Raw genomic sequence first — 11,572 nt, forward strand, 5'->3', positions numbered from 1 at the left:
ATCTTCTTTTTATAGTCGTAACCCTCATTGCTTAGGGTCGTGTCACTCGTGACCCCTTTCCATTAATCACAATAGGAGTTCTCTTGGAATAATACTGGAGGAAACGGGAATATTAGTCATTTAACATGGCTAATATTCTTTTCTTTTTTTTAATCTTGGGAATGCAAGTTTACATGAAAGTTTAATGGTCGCTAGAAAGTAATCAAATACTCGAGATTAATAAATAACATGTTATCAGCATTGAGGATCAAACGATGATTGAGTATGACTGGTATGTAGAGAAGCACGTGGCAAGTTTTGAAACACTGTGTCGCAACTGCAATAGAAGAGACAAGAAATACATCTTAGTATAATCTTGATTTAGGAAGAATTTGAAAAGTATTTGTAATAAATAACTTGAATTTGAATTCTTTCGTCATTAAAAAACACTTTTTTTAAATTTGTTAGGTATGCTTAACAACCTTATTTAAGAAGTTTCTCTTCAACGCATAGAGATAAAAGAGCGTGCAGGTATCTTACAAAATCGACAGCAATAAACAATGTGGGTACTCAGCTCAATTAAAAGCAACGCATTTAAAGCTTAAATTTCACCAATAAACTTTTCTTTGCCAGGTCCTATTTAATCCTGGGAGTGGAAAAAGAAGGATCGTCGTCTGGTATGCCGGGGCTGACGGTTGGCGACAGAACTTTACTGCTGGAATGGCGGGACGACTGGCACAGACGCATCCGTCGCCTGCAGCGGCGCGCGATCAACTGCCACTAACCGAAGCACGTTCCCGAAGGTCATTAGCCGCCATCTTGAAAAAGAAAAAAGTTAAGTAACATACAGCCTAATGCGAGGGCCTATTTAAAGGAGTTTGTAAGGTATTCCGTCTATGTTCCGTGCATATTTTTGAATGGATAGATGCAAGAAAACTGCCATTAACGCTGTTTAATAATACAATAGATTGACCTAGTCGCGTTTAAGGATATAGTAATCCGTTATTAATTATTATTAAAGATGTTAAATAGGTTCTGTCTCCTTCACGATACTTTGATTGTATCCCCCTACTATCTCAATTTATGATCTTCTAAATGACTAAAATGTTGTTTCCATATAAAAATTGAAGCAATTTTTTATGATGACTTAATTACTTCCTTCCTAGGATTTCGTTATTAAACGAGTACTGTTAACAACAAAGTTCCTATAAGTACATACCTGCTATGTGAAATAAAAATATTTAATTATTGCAACACTCAAATAAATGTATGTAATTGATTTACGAAATTTTGTTGTTAACGTTACCCTAATTTTATAAGATTATTTATTTAAATATTGTAGAAGCTATGACTAAATAATAGTTTTTGTTCCATTTTATGCATTTTTTGTATAATTGTTAATTTTTATATCGAAAATGCGTATGTTGAAATTGTTTTAAGTACCTACCTACTGGTAACACTCGTCAATATCATGTGTCAAAATTGGCGCGCAATTATTCAGCGCATTTTCAGCTCTCTTTTGATAAATGATATTTTTTGTACAATATAGATTTAGGAGATTTTGAGGATGGCTCATTTCGATGATTCATCTTCACAAAGTATAGTCATAATGTTTTAACGTACCTCATTTATTAAGAAAACTTATAGTTAAGGGTTATTAAATCTATTAATTTATAAATTTCCTTCGTAATAATATTTTGAAAAATCCATTTTTAAACGACAAGTCTTGCCAAAGCGATGATTTTAAACTTCTATACCAAGTACTTATTTTTTCCGCTAAAATGTTTAAACGTACCTAGTTTATTATTTCTTTATCTAACGCCTGAATTAAGGTATGTACAGTATTATTAGCTTTACTAAAATAAAATTATTAAGTGAATACGTGTATAAAGTTTTAAACGTACGTTTTGACGCCATATTGGTTACTTTGACTTTTTTCACATTCTCAGTTGCCATTTTTTATATTATTATTTTTTAAACAATGTAAGCATACCCCACAAAAATGTTGACTGAAAAGTGCCTACAATTAAAAAAAACGATATCCTACGTAGTATTGAATAAATGACAGCGTAAAAGTTAGAAAACATTTTGATAATCACAAAAGACACAACAATATAAAATCAAGCTTATTAGAGTCGACGTATTCTGGAGGAAACAATTATTTATGGGTGCGGCTTGAAAAGTTCGCGATTGACGTAGGAGTTATTTACAATCCAGGACACACAAACTTTCAGGACTTTCTTGATACGTATGAATCTCAGCTTCAAGGAAAAATTAGAGCTATTGTCTTTGGAGATTTTAATATAGACCTGTTAACAAAAGACAAAAAGACCAAACAATATAAGGAACTCATTAAAGGTGCAGGACACATACTTCTGAATAAAATAAGCGGAAAATACTGTACCAGAGAATGCTTAACAAAAAAATCTATTATAGATCATATCAGTACCAATTTGAAGAATGATTCTTTTCACATGGCTATTATTGATTCACCAATGTCAGACCATAAGCAATTATACTTGGACATAAAAAAAACTAAGCCCCCCCCAAATTTACGGCTACAATATAAAGCAATAGACTATGATAAACTAACAACCCTAATGAACAATGCTGAGTTAGATACTGTGACCGATTTTATGCAACTAGAAAAACAAATAAGAAATGTTACAGATGCAAGTAAAATATTAAAAACCAAAATATTAAACCCTCCGCAGAAAGATTGGATAAATCGTGAGGTAATTAAAGAAATTAACGAAAGAAACGAGTTATGGACAAAACTAAGGAAGAACCAAGATGATGATAACTTAAAAATGAAATTTAAAACAAAGAGTGCTTCTGTATCTAAATATATTCAAACAACTAAAAATACCTACTATTACAAAGAATTTAAAAAATGTAGTAATAAGCCGAAACAAATGTGGAAATTGATTAATTATTTAGCTATAAACAAAATAAAACAAAACTCTGCCCTTCCCAAACTAATAATAGACAATAAATCCATTACTGATCCAAACGAAATCTGTGAAACTTTCAATCAATACTTCTCATCCATTGGACCTATTCTAGCAAATAACATTCCTAAGTCCTACCACAATAATTTCTCCCACGCCCTGCCTCAAACTTTCCTCCAATCTGGCTCTGAGCTATCCACTTTTGAACCCTGTACAATCAATGAAATAACTAAAATAATAACTAACCTTAATAATAATTGCAGTGTAGGAATAGACGGTTTAAGTACTAAAATAATTAAATGCATATTAAATCAAATAGCTAACCCTTTAAAAGAATGCTTCAATTACTTACTTGTACATGGAATATTTCCAGATACTCTAAAACTTGCGAAAGTTACGCCAATTTACAAATCAGGCTCTAAATCGGATCCGGGAAACTACAGACCTATTTCTGTGTTGCCAGTACTGTCAAAAGTTCTGGAAAGAATATTGTACAATAGGCTACAACAATATCTTGACTCAATTAATTTTATCTCTGCTCGACAATATGGCTTCAGACCAAAAAGTAGCACTCTTACTGCTACGATTGACCTTGTCACTAAAATCAAACACGGTATTGATGGCAAAAATATAGTTTTAGGCATCTTTATTGATTTAAAAAAGGCCTTCGATACCGTGAGCCCAAACTTGCTATTAAAAAAACTTGAAACAATTGGAATAAATGGCATCGCCCTAAAAATGTTTCAATCGTACCTAACTAATAGAGCACAAATTGTCAAATTAGGTGAACATCAAAGCAAGGCTTTAGCAGTAACATGTGGTGTTCCACAAGGTTCTATTTTAGGCCCGTTACTTTTTTTGGTCTACATTAACAACATCCAAGAATTAGGATTGCATGGTCATTTAACTCTCTATGCAGACGATACCTGTTTGTTCTATTTTGGGCCATCTATTGGAACTCTTATTAGTCAAGCTCAAGAAGATTTAAACACTTTGTCTGCATGGTTCAAATATAATCTACTAACGATAAATATTTCAAAAACATCCTACATAATCTTTAAAGCTAAAAACAAATTAATTCAATCGTATCAACCTCTTACAATTGACAATACTCCTATACATCAAAAACACAACGAAAAATACCTTGGATTAAGATTAGATAATTATTTAAACTGGAATACTCAAATTGAACATCTTAGAAGCAAATTGGCAGCAATGACTGGGTCCATCAGAAATCTAGCACGAACTATACCACGTGAGCTTCGTTACACTATCTATAATACACTAATTAAGCCTCACTTAATGTACTTGATTGAAGTCTGGGGAAGTGCTGCCAAGACAAGATTAGCTCATCTACAAACTGCTCAAAATAAAATAATAAAAATTCTTTTCACATATCCCTTTCGAACACATACTAAAAAACTTTACATCGACACCAAAATTATGAACATTCATCAGTTATATATATACAACACATGTATTTTTGTTAGGAAAACTATAAATAAAACAATCCACACAAATATCACATTTACAAAAATTAAAACTAAAACTCGTCGAGCCAGTTACCTTATCCTACCCAAAACTAGAACAAATTATGGCAGAAAAACCCTTACCTATGAAGGAGCTAAACTTTATAACCAAATACCTGCACACATAAAAAATGTACACTCATTCAATGCATTTAAAACTGAATTAGCTGCTCACATTATGAGTAATGCGAATCACTTCGACAAATGCATTGAATGAGTACCTAAATGGCGAATATTTGTAAACTTTATTCTTAGAATTAAGTTCTCATGTAAGTGACTTTGTCTTTATGAGAATAAACTTCTTTAAACCTAAACCTATAAAGAACGATTTTCAATCGCAATTTAACTTTACAAAACAATATTGTATTTAAACAAAAAGGCCTACACTCAAGTAATCATCTTCAATTGAGCCCTCAAAATTGTACCCTCAGGTACAGTTATGGCGTGTTTCCACAGACCATCGCACGACACGGCGAAATGCCAACGACTCCGAACACAATTAAATAATGTTTTAATGAGAGAGATAGGAAGATTGTACTCTGTACGTAATCTATTCCTGTTGTCCCGTGAGACTAACAAATTTCCCACAGTCCAATAATGCGAAAATTAACTTGCAACAATCCAATTCCCTTCCCTTCTTAGTAAATATGCTTGAGCCCTTTGACAAATCTGCTAGCCAAATAGTCCGGTAAAAAGCCTTATTTTTTTTAAATCGTTTATTAATGTTACGGCCTACGACATCTCACAGTGTGCCACATATTTTCGGACGTCTTTTTGACTATTTTCTATGTTGTCGGTGCTGCTATGTTACTTTCTTCGCTAAGTTTCTTCTAGAATATATTAGAGCAACAATATAGCTACGAATCAAGTATGAATTTGCTGAAGATGCACCAGACGACTCATAATACGATACTCCTTTGTGACTGCCGTTTCCTATTGCTTAAATTGTAATAAAAAATGATGGAAGTGGTACGAATATAAACAGATCGTGATGTGTCGATCGTTACCAAAAATCGTGTCTTGGGTGGTCCGTGGAAAAAGGCTGTTAGAGTAGAGACATAATGCAACAAATCATCGCGTGCACGATGCTACAATTTACAATAATCCATTGTTGGGATTCGCAACATGGCCGCGGGATAAACAAATATGGCGGGATAATGGCCGCCGGCGGGAAAACAATACACGAAATTATTTCAATGGACTTATTACTGATACAGGCCGATTTCATGTTTCGATTACTAAATTATTTAACTAGGTTAAGAGGGAAGTATGTATTAGCTAGGAGAGATTTTGGATATCCAAACTAAAATAAAAGAATTTTATACATTTATTTATTTATTTTATATTTATTTTTCATGTACCAAAATTGTAGTTACAAAGTAATAATAAATTAAGTTACATTGGAAAACTTAAAGAAAATAAATATTGCACTCGCCTCGCTCTCACTTACCTCGGTACATTATTTTTGTTCCTACATTTTTTTTTCGTGCTTAAATCAATAAAATAATGTTCTTTATCAAACAAAAACCATGTTTATGTCTTTGCACAGTATTATTTTCGGTTTTCATCCATGTTTTGTAAATTCTTGTCTATAATTGAAATTTCGAGCTTACTGCGCTCGTGGGTTTGTTTATGCTGTCTACGTATATCTTTGTTTGAATTATTATTTCTATTTTTATTTGACAGCTAAAAAGTAAAACTAACGTAATTCCTTAACGTAATAAAAAAATGTCTGTAGCGTTAAAATGTACGTTTAGAAAATCAAATGAAAAATAATCGTTTTAGATACGTATTTAAAAATTAATTAGAGGTTTCGCTTGATTGTACTGCGGATTGTAAAAAGTGTATTTAGTTGTAGATTGATATATATTAACCTGTTTCTAGTTATGCATATCTTTAGATTTCATAATTTATATTCTGTTTTAATAAAATTTGTAAAAATGTGAACATTAAACGTTAACAGCTATTAAATTCTCAAATTAACAATTTTATTAACTTACTTAAGTATATATTTTAATTTTGGTAATTTTAACTAAGCCTTGCAAAAAAATAAATATCGACGTAAGTTAATATTCATTTTTTTACAATTTCTTTTTCTTTGAATATAGTAGGTACATGTTTATGTAGGTGTTGCAAACTATGTATATTCACGTTTGGAATACAAAGGTTTTCCTTTGTATTTTTTTTACAAATTTTACTAACACAGTTTTATGGGCATATTTTTTTGCACGCCAGATTTTTTTTGTTGAAATCTTTCAATTCAAACTTATTTTTAAGTAAAGGCGTGCAAAGGATAAAGATACATTTTATAATATAGATAATATCAGAACATACCTGTATAGCTAGACAATTTATACTTCTAAAACGTGAATTACGGCGCATCGCACCTATTGCAAAAATCTATTTGATTTAATTTGAATTACCTACCAAATAAACGGAATTTTCGAATGTTGAAATTAAACCAGTACTAATTAAGATACAATTAACTGAATTTGCGGTCAAATAAAAACAATCAGAATAAATGTCACTTCTTTATACCGCGTTCCCACGGTGCGTGATTTTGCGGACGAACGCGGACCAGCCTGCACCGATGCACCATGTGAAGAGTATCGTCCGTGATAGCGCAGCGCAGACACGTCGTCGTCGTCGTCCGAGCCTTGTGCGCGGTGCGTGGCTGTCCGTGGTTGTCAGCCGTGCGTGAGAAACCGCAGTCACGCACCGTGGGAAGCCAGTATTTAGATTTCGTGCTGCACGTCGTAATGTCGTAAGTCAACTGAAAATTTTATTATCATGATTGATTATTATTATCATAGACTTAAAATATTTTAAATGAGAATTGAACTAAAATTGCATCACAAATCTGGGGGCAAAGCAGTGCCCCCGCCAAGGCGAGCAACAAAGGCACAACCGTACCATCCTTTTCTCGATTAAATTTACTTATTTACTTACTAAAAATTAGCTTTACGACGCACAATTTAGACCTATTTTTTCAAAATTTGTCTAATGCCACAAGAGTGACATTCAATTTAAATTTATTATTTTTATTTTTATTTGTATAAATTAAATTTTAAATACCTCATTGAATTTCAAGTAAGTAGTTAACAAGATTTATTTTTAGAAAAAAGATGAATCGTGACTTTACAAAAAAATACTAATTTCAAAATTATTTTATCAAAAAGTAGAAAGTAGAAAAGAGAAATATTTTATTTTAAATCGACTTTTGTGGCTAACGCTGAATAAAAAATCTTTTGAAATATATAATTATTATTTAGTTTAGCGTTAATGTATATGTATATTGTTTAGGCTATACTTATTAATATTGTAAGGAATGTCAATTAAATTTAAGGCATGCGTGAGGGAAGAACGTGTTGAGACCAAAAACAATAGTCCAAGAGCTAGGAATGATATTTTCTTCAAAGCGTTTGTATTACGTACAAAATACAAAATATTCCATACTTTTTCAGAAAAGAATAAGATAGGATTAGGAAAAGTTTTTTTAAATAACCTTTTACGGAGTGCTTTCGAAACGTCAAGTGAATCTAACACTTTCATACTATGAAATATATAAATTTATACATATATAAATAAATGTATTTTCTGTTCTGCGCTTCCATTCAATTTTCATGTTATTATACATCATTTGAAATACACCATGTATTTGAACTGAAACGGAGCGGAGTGGGGACTTGTTCAATAGACCAATCAAGTTATCTAAATATATAAAAGGAAAAGGTGACTGACTGACTGATCTATCAACGCACAGCTCAAACTACTGGACGGATCAGGCTGAAATTTGGCATGCAGACAGCTATTATGACGTAGGCATCCGCTAAGAAAGGATTTTCGAATATTCAACCCCTAAGGGGGTGAAATAGGGGTTTGAAATTTGTGTAGTCCACGCGGACGAAATCGCGAGCATAAGCTAGTTGAGAGATAAGTCGATAAAACTGTCACGTCGTCTCTCAGTAATCTGATTGGTCAAAAACACACGTCTCTGCTCCGCTACGCTTAATTTATGATCGACTTCCAAAAAGAAGGTGGTTCTCAATTTGGCCCGTTTTTTTTAAATGTATCTACACCGATTTTTTCGTGGTTTCTGGACCGATTTGTAATATTTTTAATTAGCGCTTTTCTACGGAAGCGTACCCTAGAAGTGGAAAAATTCCTTTGAACAAATCGTTTACAATCTCTCGGCCTGGGCGTTTTAAAAAGTTAAATGAATAATTAGTTTTTGGTCCCAACGTATGTTCTGAGTGTTTTCGCGATGAACTTGTGTTTTTATGATACCCTGCTCCTGTGATGTAATAAATGTTATTGGTTATATTTATTTAAAAATAAAAAGTACATTAATATACGGAACCTTGTCTTTTATTCGACCCTTTCTGTCTAAAATCTAAATATATAAAAGGAAAAGGTGACCGACTGATCTATCAACGCACAGCTCAAACTACTGGACGGATCGGGCTGAAATTTGGCATGCAGATAGATATTATGACGTAGACATCCGCTAAGAAAGCATTTTTTGAAAATTCAACCCCTAAGGGGGTAAAATTAAAAGGGGTAGGGGTAGAGGCAAATTTGTGTAGTCCACGCCGACGAAGTCGCGGGAATAAGCTAGTCTAAATAAAAACAGTCTTTTTACTCGAGTCAAACAATTTGATCTCAGATATTTTAATCGATGACTGGATAACAAAGCTCAAAGGTTTGATCGTAAATATTATGCTGCTGTTCTTTTTCTAAAAAGTGGCTAATCAGTACTCTAATTATAAATGCGAAAGTATGTTTGTTTGTACTTCAATCATGTCGCAACGGTGCAACGGACTGATTGACGGACGTGATTTTTGCGTGGGTATAGATAAAGAGCTGAAGAGTGACATAGCCTACTTTTTACCCCGGAAAATCAAAGAGTTCCCACGGGATTTTTAAAAAACCTAATTCCACGAATCGACGAAGTCGCGGGCATCAGCTAGTAAATATATTAATATAAAATAGTTTTTGAGTTATCGCCAAAAATATAGGAATTTAGAAAAACTGATTCTTCTAAAAAATGTCTAAAATGGAAACGCACCCATTTGTACTAGTATGGTACCTATCCCTAAGATCTTCCGAACAACAAAGTTCTATAGGTAGCCCAGCGATTTAGGTCGAAATATAAAAGCAGGTTTAAATAAGGTTTATGTAAGTACCTATTCTTAGACAAGCTTTACTGTTGAGGAAAATCAGTCATGTACAAAAAGCTTAAAATTCTTTGTTTCTACAAAATTAGTATTACCAAAAGTTTGTGACAACCCTAATTAAAACCTTTCGTCCTAAACCACGTAACCCAAAAAAAAAAATCAGTCCTGTATGAAAATAACTTGTCGCTTTGCTTACAAAATGGCGGCGAATAACCTCCGCCGGCCTTCGCTCCTCTCAGCTTCATTCAAGATATCCCTTGCGAACTTCACTTGTAAGCACCTGTAGAAACCAAAGAGGCATAGGTTTATTAAAAACATCCAGTTAGCCCGCTTCCATCTTAGACTGCATCGTCACTTACCACCAGGTGAGATTGCAGTCATGGGCTAACTTGTATCTGAATTTCAATAATCATTTCTAGACTAAAACCGACTAAATCTAAACGCCAAAACAAAAATAAACTAATAACCACTTTGAGTATCACAGCACTTGCGACAACCCTATTTAAAGCCTATCATCCTAACCTTTAGCACGTATCGCGAATAAATCAGCCCTGTAAGACAATAAGCCGTCGACAGGGCTGGCAACTCCGCTGATTTCCCGCGGGACGCTCCTCGGGGGCCACTAAGGTAACTTTAATGTTCTTGATGGCCAAAAAATCGGCAAAGATACACAGTTTCTTGGAAACATAGGTAGGTAAACTTGTGTCTTGATTTTCTTTTGCAACTACAACTAGCTTATGCTTGCGGCTTCGTCCGCGTGGACTACACAAATTTCAAACCCCTATTTCACGCCCTTAGGGGTTGAATTTTCAAAAATCCTTTCTTAGCGGATGCCTACGTCATCTTAGCTATATGTATAATGACAAATATCAGCCCGATCCGTCTAGTAGTTTGAGCTGTGTGTTGATAGAACAGTCAGTCAGTCAGTCAGTCACCTTTTCCTTTTATATATTTAGATTTCACCATGATCAACCCATCGCCGGCCCACTACGGAGCAAGAATCTCCTCTCAGAATGAGGGGTTGAGATCTCTAAGGTTTCTTCACGATGTTTTCCTTCACCGAAAGTTAGAGGTGCGTGCTTGGGAACAAACCCCCCTACGTTTTTTTAATAGAGATAGGGAGCAAAGGAGCAAGCGGGTCATCTGATGTTAAGTGATTACCGCCGCCCATGAACATTTGCAGTACCAGAGGAACTGCAGACGCGTTGCCTGCCTTTCAAAAATTTATTAGTCCGCCCCTTGAATAACCCCATATGTTGTAATCTAGTGCCTCTTAACTATTTGGCCATCTCAGCCCAATCTTTGCTATTATTCCTTCGGAAATAATGAGGAGGTTTCCAGGCAAAGTTCGAGAAAATTTTCATAGATGGCGCTGAAAACTTCTACCACTAAAGATGAAAAATAATACCTATATCTATATCATCTATGCTTTAAATTTCTAAATTTAAATCGGATGCGAAATTAATTAATTACTTCTATTATAGTTAACAGATTTTGTTGGGAAGAAACGTAAGGAAAATTGCAGTGCACGCCTAGCTCTTACTCTTCATATATGTCATTGATTGACACGACCTAAACATTAAAGCATAGATCATATAGGTATAGGTATTATTTTTCATCTTTCATCATCATCATCATGATCAACCCATCACCGGCTCACTACAGAGCGCGGATCTCCTCTCAGAGTGAGAAGGGTTTTGGCCATAGTCTACCACGCTAGCCATGTGCGGATTGGTAGACTTCACACACCTTTGAGAACATTATGGAGAACTCTCAGGCATGCAGGTTTCCTCACGATGTTTTCCTTCACCGTTAAAGCAAATGATATTTAATTAATTAAAACGCACATAATTCCGAAAAGTTAGAGGTGTGTGCCCGGGATCGAACCCCCCGACATCCGATTAGAAGGCGGACGTCCTAACCACTAGGCTACCAC

General features: G+C 34.2%; 1 protein-coding gene across 2 annotated transcripts in view; it reads left to right on the forward strand.

Moving 5' to 3' along the window:
- The window catches only part of LOC117988279 (netrin-1-like), a 199,256-nt gene extending 190,438 nt beyond the window's left edge, over nt 1-8,818 (forward strand). The window contains exon 7 of one of the 2 annotated variants that reach the window (XM_069502923.1): nt 613-8,818. In XM_069502923.1, the coding sequence (XP_069359024.1) occupies nt 613-763 (151 nt within the window). In that variant the 3' untranslated portion in view covers nt 764-8,818. The remainder of the gene's footprint in view (nt 1-612) is intronic. The other variant, XM_069502924.1, reaches the window with a different exon arrangement.
- Nucleotides 8,819-11,572: the final 2,754 nt, after the last annotated feature.

The sequence above is a fragment of the Maniola hyperantus genome, chromosome 14 (assembly GCF_902806685.2).
Source record: "Maniola hyperantus chromosome 14, iAphHyp1.2, whole genome shotgun sequence".
Lineage (NCBI taxonomy): Eukaryota > Metazoa > Arthropoda > Insecta > Lepidoptera > Nymphalidae > Maniola > Maniola hyperantus.